At 27.6% G+C, this 26,177-nt stretch overlaps 1 protein-coding gene across 3 annotated transcripts; it reads left to right on the top strand.

Moving 5' to 3' along the window:
- Nucleotides 1-269: 269 nt before the first annotated feature.
- On the top strand, nucleotides 270-19,088 carry LOC129976147 (serine/threonine-protein kinase Doa-like). Of its 3 annotated transcripts, XM_056089571.1 has the most exons (13): nucleotides 270-415; nucleotides 2,948-3,133; nucleotides 4,229-4,457; nucleotides 13,478-13,580; nucleotides 14,196-14,262; nucleotides 15,589-15,711; nucleotides 16,223-16,313; nucleotides 16,412-16,487; nucleotides 16,580-16,674; nucleotides 16,977-17,189; nucleotides 17,275-17,354; nucleotides 17,823-17,910; nucleotides 18,273-19,088. In XM_056089571.1, the coding sequence occupies exons 2-13, from the start codon at nucleotides 2,955-2,957 to the stop codon at nucleotides 18,477-18,479; spliced, it is 1,551 nt and encodes a 516-aa protein (XP_055945546.1). In that variant the 5' UTR covers nucleotides 270-415; nucleotides 2,948-2,954; the 3' UTR covers nucleotides 18,480-19,088. The 3 variants fall into 3 exon arrangements, with proteins under 3 accessions (XP_055945546.1, XP_055945549.1, XP_055945548.1); XM_056089574.1 differs by lacking the exons at nucleotides 270-415; nucleotides 2,948-3,133; nucleotides 4,229-4,457 and adding an exon at nucleotides 10,417-11,439; XM_056089573.1 differs by lacking the exons at nucleotides 270-415; nucleotides 2,948-3,133; nucleotides 4,229-4,457 and adding an exon at nucleotides 11,640-12,635.
- The last annotated feature ends 7,089 nt before the right edge of the window (nucleotides 19,089-26,177 follow it).

The raw sequence follows: 26,177 nt of genomic DNA, 5'->3' as shown, positions 1-26,177 counted from the left end.
ATTTCATACTTCTGTAAAAAAAAAAAAATACATTTCAAAAATGTTTTTTTTTATCTGAGAAAAATTTGAAATATTTATCGTTAGTAATTCAAAGAGAAAATTAGATTTGGTTGGTAAAAGAATATTCTTAAAATTATGAGGAAAGTTTATATCGAAGAACATCAGGTAGCGAACGAGTCCATGTTATACATAATATCTCCCGCAGAGAAGAAGAATTCCTCTGAGGTGATGAAAAATAATTTCTGAAAAGTTGGCAACATATAGTTTGTATACCTGTACGCCATTGAAGTTATCTCGTTTGAAGTAATTACGCCGTTATTTTCCTGAGATTTTCTTTTAAGAAAATTTCTTATTGCCTTATAAGAAGATATTCTGTACGAAGTTGTTTATTCTTCCGTGTAATCTTGATATAAAAGTAAGTTTGATTGATCACGTCTGAATTATTTTTTTGATACTACGTAACCCTAATCTGCTGAAAAACTGTAGTCGCCATTTTTATGTGTAAAGCATTCGCGATGTGTTTCAAACTTTATATTCATAATTTACTTTCGTCTATTAACAGTAAATAATGTCTTTTGCCATTAAACAGAATAGAAAAGACGAAGTAAAAAAACCTAATTGTTTCATCTTTGTATTTATAATTTTAATCTTTCAAACAAAATTCTGTCTTCTGAAATTATAACGGTTGATTACATAATGAGATTGCATTTTGATTCGTTATAATTTTTTTCGAAATTAATAAGTTACTTGATGACTGTTTTATGAAGATGTGTGGATTTTCAAGGAATTAATTCTTATGGCGAATAGAAATAAAATTTTTGAGAATACATACTCTGGTGAAAAGTTATCAAAACTGTTCATCCTTCTTTACTAATTACTTTACTGAAATTATATATTCTATAATTTCAGAAATATGTAGGCTTGTGTTAATGTTCTATAATCCATATTTTATGTGTTAACATTGTGTTCATAAATATTTTGTTGCGTATTCAGCCTTCTCTTTTATCAAAGCATATTGCTATTTGCAGTTTAATCTTTGAACTTATCAGTATTTTAAATGTATCTGTTTTATATTATCATTTATAAAACCTAGTTTTTATAATACAGGTTTATGCAAGTTTGATTTATAACCATATATTTTCGATGTTTCAAAATTTATTCATAGCTGCTCTTAATATTACCGATAGAAAGTATATATAAATGTAAATTGGCAATGTAAGTTATTAGTCAACAATTGGTGTAGTTATTCGTGACTAAATTTTCAAGTATTGATTATATATTTATTTTTTTTATTCTCTTCTATATCAAATATATTGATAAAATGCCTTTTGTGAATGGCTCATTGATATGCTTTTATGGAACTGATATAATTGCAGTATAATATAATTATGTAGTTAAAAATTTATTTCCCTTCAGGTAACTACTCTACGGAGTTTATTATTTTTGTGTATTCATTATAATCCTGCTTTGTTGTATGGCTTCAGATATAATGTTATTTGATGATCTATAAAATAAGCACTGATGGTCTGAAATGAACAGACCATGATTTTTAATAACTATGAATTTGTAGGGAGGGATCTCTTTTTATCCATAGAATTGTATCTTTCAAAGGTTATTTGATATTTTAATCTGCATTTACTGTGAAAGTTTAAAATATCTGATCTTAAATGTTAGGCTTTATGGCCCTTTATTTAGCAATATGTGAACTTTAAAAATATAAGACAAATCCATCTATATTTTTGTTTTTTAGGAGGGGAAAATTCTTGTTTATAATTTTGTAAATTACAGTGAGAATACTATGTATCATTGGGGAAAGTATCCAAATGACTAATGATAAAAAAAAGACTATTAACAATATCATTTGTTGCAAAAATAAATTTATGGAGTGTTGAATTTATTCCTTATTCAATAAATTTATAATAAATTGAATACAGCTAATTTTTTGAACCTTAAATTTTTCCTTATGGATAAATTTATCCTTTAGAGAGATAATATAGGCAAGTGTGAAGCATTTCTAAAGTCAAACTTTTGATCTTCATCCTTTTACATACACTTTATATCAGTTCAAGACTGGTATTTATTGTTTATTAATGGCTTCCAATTTTACAGATCATTTGCTATTGTTGTAATATTTATTATCATTAATAATCAGCTTTATTTTATTGCTCATCCGGATGTAACATTTCATCTTACCCACATTTTTGTCAAATCAACACGTGGTGCATTTAGAAGCATATATTTTCACGGTTTCAATACATAGGAATAGATGATAGTTAATGTTATATTTTGTAAAATCTAAAAATTTTGTTTGATTCTTTAGTTAAGACTTAAAGAGGTGCAGCTGTAGTTCACTGAACAAAAGAGTAATGATATATATTCAATTAAATAATTGAAAGACAATAAAGTTAATACATTATTTGAATTAACCTATTGCTTTTTAATCTAGCCAGTTATTACTAAAATAACCTTTAATTTTTTTAATTAAATATGCATAAATTTCATTTAAATAAGGAAAAGTAAATAAAACAGATTCATAATTTGAATGATATATTAAACTATGGCAAAGAGAATAAGGAAGAATCTTCATTTAAAATGAATACAATAGAAGTTAACCCAGACTTTTTTTACGATTAGTTGTTTCTGGGGGGAGGAATGAGTGGGAAGCTTTGAAAAATGACTATATATTGATTTTAGTGACTTTAAACTGATGTAGACAGCAGAATTTTTATATTTTGAAAAACTTTATAATGTTTTTATTTCTGAATAATTTTGTACATTTTGTTCATCAATGTTTTAAAATCTTTTATGAACTTTTACTAATGCAATTGTCATTTGTTCTAATTTTTTAGAGAATCTATTGTTTTTTGTATTCTTAAAATTTACTTATAAATTTTGGCATGTACTTTTTAAATACTTTTTTTTTTAAAAAATTCTTTTATCTTTTCAGTATATTCATGTCCAGTATGCATCATCAGAGAAAACGAAGGCGATCTGAAAGTGGTTCAGACAGTCATAGTGATAATAATTATGCAACTAAGAAGTATTCACCTGATAGGAGACATTCTCCAGAGAGGAAATATTCTTCAGATCAGCACAATCATAGACGACATTCCAAGCGAAGGCGTTCACACAGGTAATTTGATTTTTAATTTTTGTTTATAGATATAATCTTGGTAAAATCTTAAATGGGCCCACCTCTTGGCGACTTATTTGAAATCTTGCCAAGTTGACTACTAATTGAATATTTATTTTTCAATTAAAAAACGATACTTCAAGGCCAGAAATTATAATAAATAAATGTAATAAAAAATAAAATAAATTTTTAAAAATCTGTCTAGGGTCGTCACATTAGCGACGTTATCGCCACTTGTTTGGTGAGAATTCAAAAAGACGCCAAGAGGTGGGCTGTGCTAGGATCCACCCATTATCTTTTGATATTTGAATGAGTGTACATAACTCTGGTAGTAATTGTAAATTATATTTATCAGTAAAAAGAATGTTTTGTTAAATTATATTGGATTTTAAAAACATGAACAAATCATTAATAGGCCATTGAATTGCATACTTTTGAGTAAGCATTTATCCTTAATTTTGACACATTCTAGAATTTTGAGATACTTATTCTACTTCTAAATAGTCTGTAGATAAGTTCAGCATTATTTAATTAACATCATCAATATAAAGTTGCATATGTAGTTTCCCTAATTATATATTATCGATTTTTTTTTTTTTTTAAGAAAGATTTTGGTCATTTTTGAAAGTTTTTTTTATGATTGCTATATATCTTTTTCTGAAATTTGTCTGACAAATTATATTCAATAAGATGCAATTTATTTTCCTACTGTTGCACAGTTTTTAATTTTTTTCCCCTTAATAATATTCAATTTTTCTAGCTTTCCATTCTATTAATTTTTAAAGTTAAATCCTTAAATCCTTCTTCAATTCCTATCAATATCTAAGGAATTATCTTTAAGTATGGAAAATTAATGCTAAGATAAACAAAATTTAAATCATAAAAAATATTTAATGACTTTTTAAATTATAAATTCATTATATTATGCTACATAATGTTAAAATGTTTGTTATTTTCATAGAAGTCATTTTATTTAAATTTTATTATATGCATTTTGCCAAAATAGGCAAGATATTGAAATGGAATAATGTGCATTCTTAGTTATTGATAATATTGTTTTGATTACATTAAAATCTCAACATTTTTCTCTTATAGTCGAGACCGGCACGAGGAGAGAAGCCATCGCCATAGAGACCACAGCCCAAGGAGTGGTGACCGAAAGAAGCATAACCGGAAGCATGCTTATGATGAAAGCTCGGGTGATTCTTCAAGTAGCAGCTTTGCGCATTCAGGGAGTGTGCACCGTCCACAGTGGAGGGAGGATACATCGAAAAGGAAATATCGAAGCAAACGTCCGCATCGTTCAAAATTCCACTCCACACAGGTCAGTCCTTGTTTCTTGATATCACTTGAAATTCCGGTTGTAAGGTTTATCACAAACTTAGATATCTTGCTCCATGTAAGTATCGCCACTTGTAAGGTTGATAGTTGAATATGTAAAAGGAAGATTATGAAACGCAAGTCATTTAGAAACGGGTTAATATTCATAATTCTTATTATATTAAATTGCTATTTATTTGCCAAATCTTTAATTTGCTGAGTCATTTTTGTATTACGTGCAGGTTATATTTAAAGAGAAATATTTTATTATTTATATAGGCGTATACAACACTAAAACTACTACAAGCAATCAAATGATCATTTTCCAATGGCAATTCCAATGTATTGTGAAATACCACTATGTTTAGTATTTAAAAATATTTTGCCTGTAGTGAACTAAGAATCCCTTTGGTGTCAAAGCATGAAAAACTTAAATCCTATATGATTTATATCTTCATTGTTTGGTAGGTGAATTGATTGAAAAATAATTTTTAATCTTTCCTATTAATAACAGTTGTCTGTAATGATATAAATTTATAAGTTTTTGAAAATATTGCTGAAGTTTTATATATGAATTTTATTTTTATAATTGGGAGAAGTTACAGTATGAAATTCTATCTGTTTAGATATCTTTTAGGATGATTCCTATCCCAAGCCACATATTTCAATATTTAGTCCTTTATCGTCATTACTTTTATTTAAAGGTACAGTTTATAAATGTTAATTTTAATATATTGATTGTCAAACAAGTATGAGCTTTACTATGATGCCCTGAATATTTGATATTTGTCAGTAATATATGCTTTTTGTCTTGTTAAAAACATACAAGCACACAACTTACTCGATAATGCATTTAAAAAAAAAGCAGCCTGCAAGTACAGTTAATAAAATTACACATATTTTGTATTTTCTCTTTTTAATCAGTGTTTTGTTTTTTGCAATTCAAAAATAAGTTAAAACAATTCTTTTAGATAAGTTTTTGCCTATATAAAAGAAAATTCTTAAACCAATACTTTTATCACAAATTGCATTTGAAAAGTGTATAGCAGCTGATAGAATTTTTAACTATATAATTAAAATTTAATGTAATTATTAATGACAATGATTTTTAAATTAATGTAATGAATTGTCCCTTTGTCAACTTTTTTTAAATCACTTGTACTAATCATTTAACTGTAGCAATTGTCTAAGCATTTAATTATGCTCTCAATATTGGAATACTATAAAAATGACTTTGAAAATGAGAAGTGATAATGTAGGTTTAAATAGCACTTGAGGGCAAATGGCAAAAGTTTTTGTTTGCAGTATGGCAGTTGTTACTAATTATTTTAGATTGCTTCTTGAAGAAATTAAGAGATTAGTGCATCAAATTATTTGTAAATGGTCATGAAAACGTTATGTATCTAAATTATATTTTATCAAACAAGTGAAGCCAATTTTAAAAATAATTAAGCTTTACATTGTAGTTAAATAATCATATTTTTTCCACAAGTTATAAAATTGCAAGATTCAATGTGGGTAAATAAAAATATATAAAACTAAACCACTTGGGCATAGGTGCCTAGAATTTTAATGTGGTAAATAATGAATTTTGACGTTTAAATTGTTGATTTTGGTGTTATTGTGCAACAGGAAAACTTATTCGAAAATGTATGTTCTGAGAAATATGATTGCATTAAACATGACAGAAATTTGTAGCTGCATTTTTATAATCTGTAAAGCAGTGCTTTATAGTTTTTTCATTCTACATAACAAACTACTCAAGGCTTTCTCTCTCTCTCTCTCTCCATAGTAATTCCAGAATTTATATTATTGTAAAGGTTTTTTTGATTATACAGTCATTTATTTACTGGGTCATACTTTTAATGTATTCATTTATTGGATTTACTTTCTGCTTATCAATCAATTTCAAGGTTCATTACACATGTTTTATTAAATTTTGATCTATTTTTCTGATTGTATAGAATTTTTTAATGAATTATATGCAGATTTGTTTGTTTCTTACCATTTTTTGTATTTTTAATTAGCCATTTAGAGCTTATTAGATAGATTAAGAATAGATTTCCTACCATTTGAATATATAATACAATTATTTGTCCTTGGTACATTTCTTTCATATATTTTAATTCATAACGGATTTACTAAATAATGATTTTCCTTTGTTATCATCCATCTGCCAGCCTGCATAGAAACAGATATGTGAAACTCTTCTTGCTCTTCCTATTTATTTGTGCAATTTGTTTTACTGTTGGGTTTCATAGCATCAAACTTTTAAATTCCTTTTATTAGAAATAGAGGAAAATTGTAAATTTTAAACGGAAAAAAAAACCCCTGAGTTTTATTCATATTTCATTTTGTGTAATATCATTAGTAATCGTGTTAATTAAAAAAAATTGGATTTTAGGATGTTCAGTAAGAATCTGTTCATTTTAATAAATTTCAGTGAAATAAGCAGGTAATAACCTTTAAGTTAAATATTTATCATTCAGCGAATATTTCTTTCCTTTAATTTTTAAATAGAAACAAATTGTTACAACTTAAATGGGAGAAAAATCAGTATTATATGCATGAATAAATTTATTACAAAGAAAAGTAGGAGTCATTTATTATCTTGTATTGTTATTTTATTAAAAAATAATCAATGCTAAAAAAAATATAAATACATACTGATTTTTGACAATCCTCATAATGGATTATTGCATTAAGATCCATTAAATTTTTCTCAAATATACTTGGAAGACTTCAAATGTGTATTTCATAACCTTTAATGTAATGTGTAGTGTCATTTGAAGACCTTTCTTAAGCACCTTAAGAGTGAAGGTTTATCATCTTTGACATAGCAACATGCATCATAAATCATTGGAAGTTAGGAATATGAAATTTTGTGGGAAGTCGCCTTTTGCTTATTTTAGAATGGATTTGTAAAAAAAATTTTAATTAGAAGCGCAATTAAAAAATAAAAATAGGATTTTAACATTTTCTGCCATAAAATCAAAGCATATTGCATAAAAATTATTGCTTCCATCGAATTATTCAGTCTCGTGATTTTTATCGTTATTAACATCTTCACCTTAAAAAAAAAGGTTTTGTTTTAAAGCAATTCAATGAATGAGTTTTTTTCACTTGATGAGTGTTAAATTTTGAGGCAGTGTAATTTATTATTTACCTTGAGTTGGCTTCGAAGACACATTAACTGGCATTTTTTTTTATTTTCATTTTGCTTCTTATAGATCATCTAGTGTCTTTTTAACTTCTTGAATTTTTTAAATTTATTTATAAACTAAGAAAATCTAAAGTAAGAAAAATTTACTGTGCAAGTAGGTTTGTGGTTTTTTTTTAATGGCATTTTTAAAATGTGAAATGTTTGAAAAAAGCTCTTTATTAAGTTTCAGAAGTAAGGAGCAATAAGATAATTATTTATTCTCTGACCATTTCTGAACACTTATTTTTTGCTGTTTAAAAATTGATCTAAAATACTCGGAACATGTTGCCAAAATTATAGCAATCCTGGAATGTTTTTTGGCTCTTGGCTTTATAAGGCTATAAATAAAATGTTCTGTATTGCTAAATATAGTGATTAGCATAGGAGGAAATTTACACTTTCCATCCCAACCATGTGTAATCTTTATTGCTGCAAGTACAGATACAAAATTTTTATTCATACAATCTTCTATATCATCGTCTTTATTTACAGAAATGTTTTTTAAAAAATCCAGATTTTCATTGTAAATCTTTTAAAAGCTGGCTTTTTTTTTTTTTTTTATGGTAGACATGATTTTTATATCTTTGTCAACATTGAAGATGAATTGAGAAACATTACACTTCTGCAATGTTGCTGAATATATATATATGTGTAATTTTAAAATTCAATAAGAACTTCTTTATTATGAAATAACAAGTTTTCTATAGAAAATACACAAATGAATGTGAAGAAAGTATTTAAAAATGTCTAATTTTTGTCGTAATTTCTTATTGTGTAATCCTATTTGGCAATTTAGGGTAAAAGTCAAATTTCAGTATTTTCAGCCAGTATTTATCTATTATCTTCCTAACAAATGGTTCTTATGCAATTTTTAAGTTAAAAATTTCCAATAATATTGATTTGAGTATCATAATGTTTATTTGAAATTCTTTATTTACCTGAGCCTGCAGTCAGGATCATTCAAAGATACGCTTTGTGTACTCTTAATGGCAGTGATAAGGATCAAAATTAAGCAATTGCAGTGGATGCCACTTAATGTGATTGTGGTTAATAATATAATTTGCTTCATACTATTAAAAATCTCTGACCAGTATAATCAAGTGTACAGAGATTAATTTAGTGTGATCTCTACATTATTTAATGCTATTAGTTTTTAATTACATAATTCATAACACTGGTTGAAAATGAGGGATTTTAAGATTGATGTTTCTGAATTCCTTGCACCACTTATAGAGAAATATCTTAGTTCATATTTTTTTACTCTATTACATTAAATGAACTAGCATCTTCGTGTGTAAAGTTATTTTTGGGTAATACTTTGTTAAGCTATCTTTATTAATATTAAATTCTTTTCTCCTAAATTAAATTTTTTTCCTTAATTTTATCAGATTGTTTTTAGTATCAAATTTAAATTAATAAATAGTTAAATTCTGTTTTTGCTTTGTTAGGTCTTAGAGAAGATATTCAGATTATATTTAGAAATTTTTTTAGTCTAGGAATATTGAAACATTAGAATACATTTTTAGAAATTAAAAATTTGATAGCACTTTTAAAGTTTGAAAATTAAAATATAAATTATGAAATAGAATTAAATTTTTCATAGAACATTTCACATTCTGAATTTTCAAAATGGTAATTTTAACCCAATGGTTAAACTTGAAAAAAAATTTCAAACTGTTTTTTCTGTCTCTGAGATGATTACATTCTGCAACCACTGAATTATTCTAAAGCGTTCTAAAAGTATATTCCATTATTTTGGAGGGTGTGAACTAATAATAGTTACATGTTTAAATTCTCAAACTTCTTTTCTTCCCCTCTTATTACTTTATAAATCTGATAAGTTTTAAGATTATTCTGTTAGAAATTCAAAAGCCAAGCTCATTTAAAAAAATTTTAAATCCTCGAATTATAAGTTTTTTTTACAGAGTAAAAATTTCTTGATACTCTGAAAACCAAGCATTATATATAGTTACTACTAAACACTTACTGAAATATTATATAATATATAATGGAATTGAGGACAGGGACTAACATTATTAAAAGGTAATTCTTTTCAATTAGTATTGTTTAAAATATAAATTTTAATCAAAACATTATTTGTAAAATATGTAGGAATAAATAATTATGCAGAATCACATATGCAGTCTCTCTTTTAAAAAGAAGTTAGACCTTTAAATAGAATTTGAAAAATTGTTTAATTTTTCTATCAAATACCAGTATTGAAAATTTTGATTTATGTTTATGGTAATAAATTAATGACAAATGTTTAATATCTGGTTTATAACAAAAAATGTTGAAAAATCTGATTTATTTTTAAAACAAAAATAAAGGTTTTCCTTCGAGGGAAAAGAAACAAGTTATGCTATATCAGAAGAAATTATGTAAATAAATGTTTTTTTATAAGGAAAGGAACAAGCTATGTTATAATAGAAGAAACTGTATATGTAAAAATTTACATTTACAGAAGACTGAAGAGTAAAAACTTTTATTGCTAAGAATAAGAATAATGGTAAAAATTATAAAATCCTTCAAATATAAGAAGCTGATGTTTGTACATAATTGAGTATTATTTTAACTTATATTAATTATTATTTAGCTGGAATAAATTTCTGTTGTAAAACTTCTTGGTAATCTTATTATTAATACATATTATAAACACCAAAAAATAGAAAAATGAAGGACAATAAAAACTCATCATTATAATAAAAGTAATATAATAATAAAACTTGTAAAAAATTTCAGATAACAAATAAAATACAGGAAAAAAAATTTTGGGTTTTATCCTCAATCAAGTCCTTGGGAAATTCCGTTGGTCCTTGAGAAAGGCATGATTCTTTTTTAAAGTTATAATCACGAACGCTTGTCTAACGACCAATAAAAAATTTCAGTCCAACATCTATTACAGGAACTGCATTGAAATGCCACCTGTTCGGCAGTGACCTTGTTATTATTTTCCAAATCTCTTGTTGGGAATTATAAATTGGTGATGAACTAATGAAAATACATAAAGTAGTTATTGATAATCATAAATCGGCTTTGCTTACCAAACGCGCGCGCGCCCGTTTGGTAACCTCTCCAAGTATCTTGGATTAGCATTTTACATGTAAAATTAAATTAAATATTACAAAATTTAAATTTGTAGAACTTAATGGGCGATATTTTATTTCTTTATTTGTAAATTTATCATTAACCTCTATTAGTGAAATAAAATCTAGATCGTTAATGTCTAACTAAACACGAGTTCACATATTTGTTACGTGCAGTATGGATTTATCAGTGACCTTTACTTGGTTTTCCGACTATTTATTTTAATTGCTTTTTTTTATAATCCTTTTTGTCTCGTCTTCCGAATGCTTGTTGTTTTTAATATTCCAAATATCTCTAACCAGAAGCACATTTCACTCGTCATATTCGTTGATATTGAAGCAAGTATATCAAAACAATCTCTTTTTATTTATGGATGTTTCGTCCCTATCTTTTCGCTCATTCGTCAGAAAAGATAGCTGTATTGAAGGTCTTAGCACGCTTCACTGAAGGGAGGGGGGAAAAAGTGTTTTGATTATATATTTTGCCTGTCCTATCCGCAACTTAAGTATTCGTTTCGTTGCGCATCACTGCTCAGAGTGAAAGAACTGCTACGGTTTCTTTTCATTTAGAGTTCAGTCGAAGTGTGGATTAGGTTCAGTCCGTCTGTGTTTGTTGTTCGTCTTTAAGTGTTAATATTGTCATGACAATAGGAATAATATTAAATTTCTGCTTAATAAACAAAACGAATAAGTCTAAGGTAAATATTCATTTTCTTTCCGTTTTTTAGATTTTCATTTTTTAAAAAAAGGATAGGCAAATTCTCGCATTTATAATCTGTCGGAATAGTTTTGACTTCATGGGTGTATTTTTTAAAATTATTGTAAACACATTCCATCGCATATTGATGATTATTTTTACTATATGATAAATTTGTTTATTTATTGTTAAGCTTGTATGCGCGTAAAACTCTCTGAAGCAGTGGATTTTTAAAGTTATTTGACATTTTGATACTGATTTTGCTATTTTTATTTCGTACGTCGATGCACTCGGATCTTTTTCTTACTAATACGTTACATGCGATCTTCAAAAAGTGGATTAATCTTTTTTTTTTAAGTTAAACTAATTAGGTATTTATTATAAATATTTTTATTTTATTTTCCGTAACGTTGTTATAGCCGTAAATTTTAGAGGGTCGAATAAGAATTGGATCGCTTATGTACGCGATGCCGGAGATAACTTGCGTCAAAGATGGAGGGTTTATTTTAAGACTCACTTCTAATATAGCGTTCAGCACCACGGTTTGGCTTGCTCAAGCCACTGACGAGGCAATCTGCCAAGCTAAGCAAAAATACTCACCAGAGTGAGGTTGACTAAGAATCTTCAGTGGTGTACTGATCGTTTTCAAAGAATGGCACTTTCTTCTGTCTGTGTGCCTTAAAGCTGCCATCTTTAGTTTGAATCCTACTGAAAATTTGGAATACCATTATGAGTTTTCTTACACTGGATTAATCACAGAAATATATCTATACTCTTCAGCTATCTGGAATATATCAATCCATATGCAGTTTGAAAATAAATACTTGAATTGGCTCCTTAGTTTTTCTCCTGCCAGAGAATTTTCAGTTCTTTTGGAGATTAAATTTTCTAAAAGGATTTATTATGAATTTGGTTATATTTGAAGCATTTTATTTTTTAATGATAAATTAACTGATTGAATTAGTTGAGCAATAAATGGGGACAAAGAAATCTACTTGCTTACTGGATACTTTGTCTGATAAATGCATTATGCAAGCGTGTACAAATTTCTTGCGTGGATTTTCTTCTCGTGTACGAGTAGAAGATAGTGAAACAAGCTGTATTAATGTATCAACGAGTGATACAGTTTATGATAATCTAGCAGATGAAATGCGGGAGGTCCTTTCATCCAGGGAACGCCAACCTATAAATGACTTGGTTTCGTATCAAATTTTTTTTTCTTTTGTTTCTTGCATGAATTTTAAATTTTAAGCTGTAAATTGTAAAAATTGAATTCTCTAAATGTGATTTATAAAAATATTTTTTATTTGAAATATAATAAATATAAGCTATTATTTGACATTTTTATTTATTCTGTTATTAAAGATTTTAATTAACTATTAACCTTACTTGTGGCATTTATTAAGTTTGAAAAATTTTAGTGACTACATATTTTAAGTAAGCTAAATATTATTTATTTATTTATAATTATATGTATACTTGTATATATTTGCATCCTTATATAATCTGTGCTGTTTGATTCTTTAGAATATGAGGACATCCTTTGTGTTATATTTGCCTTTTTTAGCAGTTTTATTTGTTCTCTACCATTTATAGATCTCGATTTATTTATTCTTCTAAATTTTAGTTAGGTTGCATATTTTAATGAATTTTAAAAAATTGTAATTTATCTATGCCATTGAAGAAAAATCCATTTAAAGTCAGTTAAAAAGTGGCTGGATGTGTCCTCTTGATGCAAATAAATACTTGTATAATTTTAATATTTTTTTATTTATTTTGAAATTATTGTATATGTCACTATTGAACTGATTGTTCACACACCCTGCCTCCCTATTTGTGTTATTTGCTATGGACTTGGCCATCGTCCGTATTGGCTGTTTGGTGCTGCCTTGAATTCCTGACGGTTGGTCTTTTACTGAAATCTGCTTTGCTACTACTGCTCCTGTCCATGAATGACAAATTATTGCCCCTGTGGGAACTCCTTTGTGGATCGAATTGCTGGTTTGGCATTCTGTTTTGGCAACATTTGAATTGAGCAGTCCCCAGCGCCAGCGGATGAAACTCACTCCCGACAAGCAAGCGTGGAAGATGATGAGGATGGACACCTAGTGTATAGGAGCGGGGACATACTTCAGGATCGATGTACTGAACATTCGTAAAATATTTTTTTTAAGTTTCCAGTGCTGTATTCATAAGAACCGATTTATTATTAGAATCTTTTCTCTTAATTAAACTCGGGAGTAGTCTCTATACAGGATCATTATACCACTCTGATAGATAATTATAAGTTAAGACAGAGTGTGACAAATACTATTCATTAAAATTAGAATATGAAAATTGGTTAGTAAAATTTTAACAAAAATTTTCCTTCTCATTTCAATTTTTCTTGATTTTGAAACAAAATTAATGCTTTAAAATTTTAATCATATGAGCCATGCATATATACAGCTCTGATTAATTTTTTAATTATCAGAATCATCTAAATACATCTGTCAGTACAAATGCATCGACTTCTAGATTTACTTATTAATAAAAATATTCAGCTTCTATTTTTAAAAATAGAATGTTTGTACTATGTCATTTCATGAATCATCTTTTCACTTTTCATAGCCTACAATCTGTCTGCATATTTCTTTTACTGTTTTATTTAATTTATATATTAAATTATGTTTTTGTAATGATTTGCTTGATAGTTAAATTGCTTATTTGAAAGCTATTATTTTGTTCAGTCTTGAAATATAATTTTAATTTTTGCAGATAAAATTCTTTCCACTCTTGGTGAAGGAACTTTTGGAAAAGTTGTGAAAGTTATTGATTTGAATAAGTGAGTTTCTCTCTTTTATCTACTCATGTATATGGTTTGTAGATTTAAATAATTAAAAACCAGTAGTTCTTAATAAGTCTTGGATAAAGTTCTCAAAATACTAAGCTAATTTAAAGAAAATAAACATTGCAAAAGGGTTTTTGCTTAAAAAAAGAAAAACAAAAAAAAAAAAACTTTTTCCACCAGCAGGGGTGTTTGTGCTCCGGGGAAACCCCGGAATTCCGGGGATTTTGAACTTCGATACCCGGAAATTCCGGGGATCGTCGTTCAAAAGGAAGTAGGAATAATAATGAATTATTTATTTTGATCTGGGTAATTTTGTTTGCTTTGAAAGCAGAAAACGCAAGGTCAGTGTGTGTGGTGAAAACTTTTCCTTTCTCTCTCCAAAGGCAGTGATAATGCGTGAAAAGGGGGGAAAACTTCTTTTTTGTTCTTTCCTTATTGCGAGTTATGACTCATTCCTCCGGTTCCCGGACATTCTCTTCTGGATTCTTTTCGGCAAGTAGGCGCGGCAGAAAAAAAAGGGAGAGACTTCGTTCGACCAGATGTGCGATCACGTGACCTGGGTTCAAAGGTCTTAATTTTGCAAAAAAAAAGTAATTCATTGAACTTTTATAATTAGGTCATTCAATACTTCATAATCGTAATTTTCATTTCTCCCCCCCCCCCCCCTTCTCGAAACTCCAAAATGTCGGTAGTAAGTCCGTAAAAGTTTCCGGGGATTTTTTGGGGTCCCACAAACACCCCTGCACCAGCAAATATAAAATGTAATTGTGCTGTAATATTTTATAAAATATTGGTGATATTAACTTCTCATTTGTAGATTATTTCTTGCTAATTTGAATGCTTATAATGTTGCTGCTTCTATTGCTTACTATAAACATTAATGGTCTGGTTGTAAGTTTGTGACAAGAGATAGCATCTTTTCTTTCTAGTTTTACGATAGTTACTAATAGTGGTAGTAATATAAACTTTGTATTGACTACATAAAAAAAAAAAATCATTTTATGCTCTTGAATTAATATTGATTTCTGCATTTAAAAGAAAAACAAATTATCTGGTTAGTTTTGTTTATAATGATATAGAACATTGGAGATTAGAGCATGTTTAGTATTAATCAAAACACTTTGTTTTCATAAATTTTTATTTTAACTTCATATCAAATATATCATAAATGAATGTATAAAATACTTTTAAACTTCAATAAGCCTAAATATTACCTTTAGCAAGAATTTGGAATTTTGTCTTTCATTTTCTGTATTGTTTTTTGATATTGTTTTTATTTTTGTAGTTGAAAATTTTTTTAACATTTGTTAATTTTTTTAGTGAGGATCCAGACAATAGAGCAGCTATTAAAATTATTAAAAATGTTGAGAAATACAGAGATGCTGCTAAATTGGAAATCAATGTTTTGGAAAAGTTAGCAGATGTAGACCCTGAATGCAAACAGTATGTATTTTGAATTTATTTCTTGTAATCATTCCTTTTTAAACTGTTGGAAGTTTTATCTTTATTTAGTGGTTGACATTCATTTAATCTTCATTTTCAAAACAAAATTTTAAGCATTGTTGGTTTGAGATAATCTAATTTAATAAGATTACGTGGATTATGTTGAAATGTTCATTGTTTTCTTAGTTGTATTAAGACAAAATTAAATTAGTTCATTTACTGATAATCTGGAATGTAAATATAAGGCAATGAAATATAATTTATAGTTTTATTAATTTGTCACCTATAGTTGAAATAGCAGTGTAAAAAAATTTTTTGTATCAGCTTAAACTGATAATCATACAGTTACAGAAATCACTTTTACTTGGATAATGTTTTTTATAGGGCTTGTCCCCCTCGCCATTCACTATTTGTTTTAATATTTCTACATTATGTAATGTTAAGTTTGCATTTTAAGTTGAAGTATTGGTATATTTCCATCAAACATTCAGAAAATTTATTCATTTTGCAGTTTATGTGTAAAAATGTTGGACTGGTTCGACTATCATGGCCATGTGTGCATTGTTTTTGAGCTTCTTGGACGAAGTGTATTTGACTTCCTGGTATGATTTCCTTTTATTTTATTTTCAATTGTTTACAATTTATAATAAAAACAATAATTGGAAAATTAATAATCTTGCTCTTTTTCCTTTTATCTTAGAAAAATAATAATTATTTCCCTTATCCTTTGGACCAAGTTAGGCATATGGGTTATCAACTTTGTTATGCTGTTAAATGTGAGTATACAATTTTATTTTGATTCTCCATTTTTGATTATAATCATTATTTACTAAGAATCTTATTAATATGGTTACTAAATTTATTGCAGTTCTTCATGACTTCCAGCTTACGCATACTGATCTTAAACCAGAAAATATCCTCTTTGAAGATTCTTCATCAGAATTAGTATACAATAAGAAAAAGGTAACTATTTATATTGTAAATGTTGCTCATTTTTTAAAAAATTTCATTATTTATTTAACTAAGTTTGTGTTAGTGTAATTGCCCATTTTATGCTAAATTGGTAATTCTTAAATTTTCAGCTTAATTTAAAACTTAATATATTTTAGGAATTCAAGCTGATCTACATTAACATAATGTGGATAAATGTCTTGAATATAAGTTGTTAGGGAAGATAAGTTTCAGGGTCTTTATTCTTACATTTAGTTTTTTTACAAGTTTTTTTCGTTGCTAATAACTTGTTTGTTTCATTTGTTTTAATTTAGAGAAGAAATGTGCGCCAGGTGATTAATTCCAATATCAGATTAATTGATTTTGGGTCCGCTACTTTTGATCATGAACATCATAGCACAATTGTGTCTACTAGACATTACAGAGCTCCTGAAGTTATATTAGAACTTGGGTGGTCTCAGCCATGTGATGTATGGAGCATAGGATGTATTTTGTTTGAGATGTATCTTGGAATTACTCTTTTTCAGGTAAATAATCTCTGTTTAAAAAAATTGTTGCTCTAAATAATATTTTTATTTATAATTGAAATTTTCTTATTTATATTTTAAATAGACACATGATAACAGAGAGCATCTTGCTATGATGGAAAGAATTTTAGGACCTCTGCCTTATCGAATGTGCCGTAAAACTAAGTATGTTTCTACTTAATTGTTATTAAGTGTTGTGGTTGAAAGCTACCATTGAAATTATGTTAAAAAAAACATTTGATGTTTATTAAATCACTAGTGTTTTTTTTTTTAATTGTCAATATTCTAAATTTAACTAAAATATATTTTCTAAATGTCTTCCAGGTTAAATGAAAATTAAATTCAATTGTTACCTGCTGTATTAATTTTCAAATTTAAATATCCTTTCATGAAGCTAGATAAATTTGCCATCTCATTATGTTATAAATTAATTTCTCTTCGGTTAGATTTATCTAAATATATTATTAATCATTTCAAATTAAGCACAGTGTTTAGAAATTTTAATTACTGTATTTTATGATATTTAAAAAGAATATATTTATATACATATTTAGAATAAAAAGTATTTGGTACTTCTTGTAATTTTTTTTATTAAATGAAACTAATTTATATTTAATCCTTTCCTATTTTTAGGACAAAATATTTCTATCATGGAAGGCTTGATTGGGATCACAAGAGTTCAGCTGGTCGATATGTTAGAGAAAACTGCAAATCCTTGAAGGTAATTTATTTCATTAAATTGTTTTGTCTGTGTAAGGGATTTAAAAAATTTTAAGTACCTTTTCTCTCTCTAACTTTTAAAAGTGGTGTTATGTTGAAATAAATTAAATAAATAATGAATTAATTTCCTTCATATACTAAATTTGATCCTGAAGAGGTTAAAAGGGTATTTTAAAGAATTTATTATGTTTATTTTAAAGAATTTATTTATGTTTTGATATAAGCAATGTAAATTTTACACTGTTTTACTTTTTGATTATTTTTTTTTTCTTCAAAAACCTTCAGAAAATAAATTGAGTGGGAAAATTTTTATTTACTTTAGATAACAAATTCCTTCCTAATTTTAGAATTATTTTGTTGCAGAGGTACATACCAGTTGATGATGAAGATCACAGGGTTTTGTATGAACTGATTTCTAGAATGTTAGAATATGAACCTTCTCAGAGAATTACTCTAGCAGAAGCATTGGACCATCCTTTCTTTGAAAAATTGCCAGCAGAACAGAAATTGCACAAATTGAATCAGCAAAAGGAAGGCAGTAAGGAGCGATCTCATAGTCTGAGCAGATGACTAGCCGTTGATGCTGATTGAAATGAATGTCTTCAGTACCTGTGTCACATTTTTGCCATTGTTAGACTGCAGTGCCTGTGTTGAATTTAGATCAGAAGTCAGTTTTCATAAAAGCTCAAAATATTGATGACCAGATTGGCTTTTCTTCAAGGAGTTGATATTTCAATTTACTTCCACAAGGCCTTGATTACATACTTATCTGATTTAAACTTTCAAAGATTTATTTCTGATACATTGTTAACCAGATTTTCATTGTTGAGGTATTTGAATTGTTATACCTGCCTGTACTAAAAGCTATCGACATTGAAGCCTGGAGTGCTTCTTGCCGTGGAGTGGCTGGCGTGTGATGCGTATTGAAGTTGTATATTTGTGAATATGTGAATAATTGTGGATGTATATATGTCAGTTAGTGTTTAAGTTAAGTCACTCATTTATGATGCTCATTGACTATCTCTTATCATTATAGCTATGCAATTCATAATTTCTCTCTTCTGTCAATTTATTGGATATACCTTAACATTCTCTATTTTAAAATTTTATATTTTCTATGATAGTAAGTAAACACTATGATAAAGGTATAGTTTATTAAATAAAGATGTTGTGCCTCAACTTTTTGTAGTTCATTATTTGGGATAGAATAACTCAAATATTATATATTATTCTTGTTTTATTATTTAAGATTAAAAGGCTAATATTAGAAATGTCAAATTATAATATTATATAATACTTTAAATATTACAAGATTATAGTACTTTTGGAGCATTCAAGATTTTACTTTTTCAACTAGATAATGGTAAATATTAATAAACAGCTTAGTTTATAAATTGCTGGGGGGTTAAAATTTCTCCACTGGTAAGAATAAAGATTTTCCAGTCTGTATATATATTGGTAAAAAGTAAGTCAATAGAAATATTTTGATAAATTTTAATAAAAATTCAATTGAAAGTGCTTTAAAGTATTTCATTTTAGTGTGATTGGTATAACTTTGTTTTTCTATATAAATACAATTTAATAAAAACTTTAAATCACAAAGTGTATTAATCCAGTGGAACAACAATTATGTTTATTAGACACTGTTATATGTATAATTAGAGTATCATTTTTACTTGTAAATATTCAAATTCGAATTAGCAGTTTCATAAAAAATAATTGAAAATGAACTAGCTGAAGATAATTAACAAAACATATAAATTGATGCATATAAAAATATATAAGCAACAAATAACTTAAATTTTCTACTCTAAAGAAAGTATTGCGCTTACTAAATTACAGTAGTTTCATGAAGTTTGTTACTAATTTAATCCAAATCTTACTTTTGATGTCTATCTCCCCCCTCTAAGTACATGCAGGCGAAGACTGGTGTTTTTGTGACTGACCAATAGAAATAATACAAAGAATAGGTAAATTTAAAAAGCATCATTTAACAAATATTTATTGATTTTATCCTGATGTGTTACAAAATATATTTCATCTTTTGATAATGATTTATAAATGGGTTCATTTTTGTCCTGAAAATGCTAAGTTATTTGAAAGTTATGATATAAAAATATTTTAAATAATGGGTTGAATTATTTTCTCGGAAGTTTTTGTATAAATGTGTTACCCATGTTCTGTTTAATGTAGATGTGTATCATTGTTTTTGAAATTTTTTTCTATTTAAGATTGTAAATAACTGAAAAACATTATTCACTCTTTGAAGTATATTTTACATGTTGTAAAACATTTATAATAAAAAAAATAGAGCTTTAAAAAGACTTTGCCTAATATAAAGTCCCCTTCCCCCTATATTATATTGTTTGTAGGATGATATCCTTCTGTAAGTAACAGTGCATGATTAAAAATAAAACGCTCTGGAGGGGGTGGAGAGAGAGAATGGCTAAATTTAGAATTATAGCTGACTGTAAAAGGATTTTACAATGAACAATTTTGACTTTACAATTAATTGAAAATTGTGGCATTTCTCTGGAGCATGTTGCTTTTCATTGATACAATTTTTTTCTTAATTTTTAAGTTTTTAAAAGGTTTTTAGTTGGATTCCTTTTTTGGAAAACTACTTGATGCGATATCAATATCACCCCCTCCTAGGTTAAAAGTTTGTATAAATATGTATTTGGTTAACATGAGTAATTTTGATTAGATTTTAATTGACTTGGGAGATGTAAGCAGAATAAAAATCTCACACATTTGTTGGCATGTCATCTAATTTAAAGAGGGTGGAAATGACAGCATTGAGGAATTTCCATTTCCTTGTAACTTTACAAAATAAATGTTATTTAGGCAAAAAAAAAAAGTTAAATGGCTGCAATTGCTAAAAATTTAGAGGGCATTTTTAATCTTTTATTAACAGCTGTTTTTCACTTGATATTTATTGTCACATTTATTATTTTTTTTATTTATTTATTTTTTTTTTTTTTTGAAATCTTGAAATAGTTTAAATGCATGTTGAATAAATTCTAATTGTTTACGTACAATTAAAGGTTCAGAACTATTTATTGGCAGTATTATGTTAAAGTTGTCAGTATAAACTTTATTTTAGATTTGAGAATTTGTTGGCTTTATCTTGATTTCTCCTTTCAAAATTTATCATATTTTCTAAGATTGCATATATTTTCACAATATATAAAAACGAAATATTCAATCACTCGCACATTAAGAAGTCTTAAGCATAAAGTTAACACTTGAAATTTGGCAGGTGTTTGTTTCTTGTGGTAGATGTACACAATTAAGATATAAATTAACCATATTTGAAATCGCTAATATGTACTGCAAATAGTGGTTATCGAAAGTTGTGAAATTTTGTGAATGAAAACGTAAATGATCTATATGCGTATAGCAGTCGCGAATTGTACGATGAAAGTAAATATGCAAAAATTATATTTTGATTCATGTTAATTCAAAATTGTAAATTAGTTTTAAGAAAGCGCTCAAAATTTAGGCTGATGAAGAAATGAAACCTATTTAGACGATTGTGTATTTTATTAATGACAAAATTATTTCTTCGTCATTCTGTTTCTTGATAATCGTTCACTTTTAAATTTGAAATGGTTTTTACTCTTAAAATTTAGGAGCTATAGATGTAGTTGTTTCACCATTTCTTTTAAATTCCAAAAACAAGATCATACCATAGAAAACCATAATTTCTCTCCATATGTTTGGCGTAAATGGTAATTGCGCCAATAAGCTCCATCAAACCAAACTAAATTTGTATTGTTTCATAATGTGTGGCTCTTTAACAAAGTTTGAATATAAAAATCCAACTCGGAGATTTGTTGTTGTTGCTAAAAGATTTTTCAAACGATTTATTTGTCTCGTAACGTAACATGGGGACGAAGAGCCGTGCTTCTTATATGATGTCATTGATGCATTCGGTTTCCGTGAGCCTAACCGTAATTCAGGTAACCTCGGATTTAATATAATATTTGAAAGAATTAATATTTTGCTATCCAAAAAAAAGCTCTTAGCATGAAACTGATTTTTATAGTGACCTACTAATTTACTTAACAAATGTCATTTATTTTGCCAAGGCATGAAATAGGCTCAAGCTTAAATTTTGAATTATATTTTGTAATTTTATTACATGCAGAATAATTTTCTATATGATTTTACTGTTTCAATGCGTTTTTCAAAGAACCTTGTTTAATCAGCAGTTTTTGTTAATGGCTGTCCTTTAGTTTGGTGTCTTTCATAGTCAGTATGCCATATTTAAGAAAAACAACCGTTTTTTCCTTAGCTTTAGTGTATTAAAAGATTGTGATATATTGCCTTCTACTCCAATTAATAGTTATATGTTGCACTTTTAAATATTTCAAATATAATATTTTAATTTCAATATTAATTAATAAAAATAGACTATATTTTTCCAATATAATTGAAAAATCAGAAAGTAAATTCTTTAATTGTATTAAAAAATATTCTCTGTATTTAATTGAAAGAAGAATTGCTAAAAAATGTTTAAAATGCAAACGATAAATATTTTTGCTGGCTAATACCAACTTTTAGCATTTGTCTAAAAACTTCAAAGCTTTTCAACATTATATTTTAATCTTCGAAATAAACCTTTTTGATATATTATATTAAGGTAATTTATTTTACAATAATTGCTGAATTTTGTGATATACTGTAGCCTGCGTCATAAAAAGTGCTTAAATTTGAAAATCACTTTTAAGCATCTTAAAAGTGCTTAATATCTCGAGAGAAAGCTTTTTGTTTTCCTACGCAGTGAATACAATAATTCGAAAGCATGGTCGTAATTCCATGTTTACCGGTTGTATCATGGAAGGAAACTTACAAAAGATAAGGAATCCAGAGATTTCAACACATATTAAAATAATGCTTAATGAGCCTTTTTTTATGCTTTAACAATTTGTAATGCCGTTTTGTTGAATTACTGGAATAGTTATCCGAAAGGAACAGAAAGAAATACATATTGTGTCATAATTGTTGTGACTCGAAAAACGTTTGAATTTTTAATATTTTAGTTGTTGAAGAATTTATTTATGTTAGTTATGTGTAAAAAGAATACACAGATCATATTGGTCCGATCAACAGAAAGTGTGAATACAACTGGATGAATTTGGTGAGCTAAATATTTATCGAACATAGGAGCAGATGTTCTGAAAAACATTTATAGTGAAACCGCTTTAGTACGTTACACATTCGTTCTTATTGCCGTTTTTGAGCAGTCCCATAAATGACCTTATAAAGGTAGTTTACTGTTCTATTGTGAATTGTAATTAACTGCGGCGTTTAACTATGCTATACTCTGTTTCACCCTAAAGGTGGGTTCACACGAGGCTTTTTATTGCGCGCAAACATTGTCTATCTACTGTTGTCCCTCTATTGTCCCCGTGTGAACAGTTGAGACAACGTGTCGGGACAATGGCTAATAGTTGTCCCGACGGGACAACCATTTGCCATTGTCCCGTTGCAGTCACGTGATTTTCCTGAAGTAGGCGTGACCTTCTATTGCCGGCAATAATAAGCCTCGTCTGAACCCACCTTAACTTGGCAGTATTGTAAAAGGTAGAAAATGTGACGCTCCGCGTTGGGAAAGAGTTCCCCATCAATTCTGACTTTAAAATAGTTAAAATGCGCAGAAATTTATCAAATAATATCATAAATTACAGAAATCCTTTTTCTATAAGTATGTATTTAAAATTATTCTCAAGTTAGAAGTGCTTATCTGTTAAGTATTTTGTAAATTAAGCGAACGAATAAAGCTAAAAGATTGAGATAATGAATTCCACTTTGGCTAGGACCGGTCTTCAAGGTCAAATATTTGGCGCGCTTTTCTTTTACGTCTCCGCCAACTCAGCTTCATTCAGTTCGCAACCATTATAATCTTTCGTACTTTTTTTTTATTCTCGCTTTTTTACCAGCTTATATTTTTTTATACTGTTAATCACATTAGTAGTTATTAGTTTTGATTGTTGAATATTTATTCGGTTCGTTATTTTTATTCACTTCTAAAATCTCTGAAAAAGAGAAAGTGTTATCACCGACTGCGCTGTGCACACCTTCAAGACCAACAAAAAGTGCAGCATGCAGAACCATATTAAACGTTTATTCTCGACTCCGAGGAAACCCTCAAGATTCTATCAATCAAATTGTCGATAAAGTTTCGTACCCCTGGAAAGAAATGACCAGGCTCAGTAGGTAAACATTCAGGTCTTGTAAAATATGATGATTTTACATTATCCTATATTTGACGAAAAATCCATGCATATTTTCGTAGAAATGAGATCCCAACATTAGATAAAGTTTTAAAAGATGTGAACGATGATACAGATATCTTTTCGAAAAACATTAGCCGAACTACGCTTTACCGAATATTGAAAGATTTAGGGTTTTCTTTTGAGAAACGATGAAACGAAATGAAATAACATTAATGATTTATTAAAATAATGCATCAATAATATTGAAAAAATAAGGAAACAATTAAATCTCCGATAAAGTGATAATATAATAAAGTAAATAAATATTTACTATTTGGCGAAAAATTTGCGAGATAAAGTTTCGCCAGCGATCTGCATTTCTAGTAACTTTGTACTTTAAAGTAACCCAGTTCCCCTGACAACGACTGCGATTCGGCTAGCCTAGAATATACACTACTGCCAAGTTAGGGTGAAACAGAGTATAGTCGATCGCGTAAAATCTAGTTTGATGAGGTTTTAACTTGAAATCACAAGTTTCCAATGTTCGTAATTTCTTTTCCATTTTTTTTTTTTTAATGTCCTTAACCATTTAAAAATACTATTTATTGGATCAATCTCGCAATAATTTAACTTAATTGAAACATTTTTATGTATCTGAATGGGACACTAAATTTTGACAAGTTATTTAGTGTTATAAAAAAATTTAAAATAAAAGTAAATTCTTTTTCTCCTTAAAGGAGCAATTATTCCTGTCTTATTCGATAAGCTTTAAAATCTGCAAAAGAATTCTTCAAAAATTTTAAATCTTCAGCAAAAAGATGTACTTCAGAATTTTAAAGTATAATTAAATTAATTTAAAAGAGCTGATAAAATTTTCATATATTTGAATACAACATTTTTGTTTTGCGATTAAAAACTGTAAAAAAAAAAAAAAAAAAATTGCAAACGATTTTTTTTTTTTTTTTTTTTTCCCCTCAGCAGAAAAATAATTTCAGTCTTAAAATTGTTATCCGATGCGTTTCAAAATCTGAAAAAGGCAAACGAGTGAATTCAAGAATTTTCAAATATAATTAATTTAATTTTAAAGGATTGAAAAATGTTTGATATATCTGAATATGACATTAAATTTTGTGACGTGATTAAAAGTTATAAATTAATTTTGATTTAGAGAAAGCGTTTATTTATTTATTCCCCCTACACAGAATAATTACACCAGCCTGCAACAATTTCTTGTTTTAAAAGTAATAGTTGTTTTTTATGTATTTTCGCATGCTTATTTCAAAAATAACATCAGTTTTTACGTATCCGTACAGTTTTTTTGAAAAGTAAATTTTTTAAATAAGTAAAAATACACAGATTTTTTGCGATTTGGATAGGAAAGATTAATAAAGTATGTATGTTTATTTGTTTAAATAAATTTTGAAAACCTCTTACTTCATTGAAATTAAATAATACATTTATATTGAATAAATACTTATAATTGTATTTAAAAAAAACTTTTATTTTAAAATTCAAAACATAGATGGCAATTGGATTTCACCGTGAAAAATGAAGTACCTGAAAAATTTAATAAAGCTGAATTAAATGACTCAATTCGTGATTTAGGTTTAACTAAAGAAAATGCAGAATTATTAGGCTCTCGGTTAAAAGAGAAAAGTTTATTAACGACACATAGACGTTTAGTTGGTATAGGAATCGAGAAAAGCAATTTTTATCATTTTTCAAATCTGATAACTCCTTGGTTTAATGTGCTGACATACCTGGTTTGTTACATGAATTAGAAGATAATATTCCTTATAATCCGAATGATTGGCTACTATTTATAGATTCCTCAAAGAGGAGTCTAAAAGCAGTTTTATTGCATAACGAATCTAAACTTGCATCAGTTTCACATTCCGTTTTCATGAAAGAAACATATGAAAGTATGGAGATGCTTCTCACAAAAGAAAATACACTGAACACAAGTGGGCAATATGTGGTGACTTAAAGGTTATAGGTCTGCTTCTCGGGCAACAAAGTGGATTTACTAAATTTCCGTGCTTTA

This window comes from Argiope bruennichi, chromosome 7, assembly GCF_947563725.1.
Source record: "Argiope bruennichi chromosome 7, qqArgBrue1.1, whole genome shotgun sequence".
In the NCBI taxonomy this organism is placed as follows: domain Eukaryota; kingdom Metazoa; phylum Arthropoda; class Arachnida; order Araneae; family Araneidae; genus Argiope; species Argiope bruennichi.
Note: the sequence above shows the minus strand (reverse complement) of the source record. Positions and strands in the feature narration are given on the sequence as shown.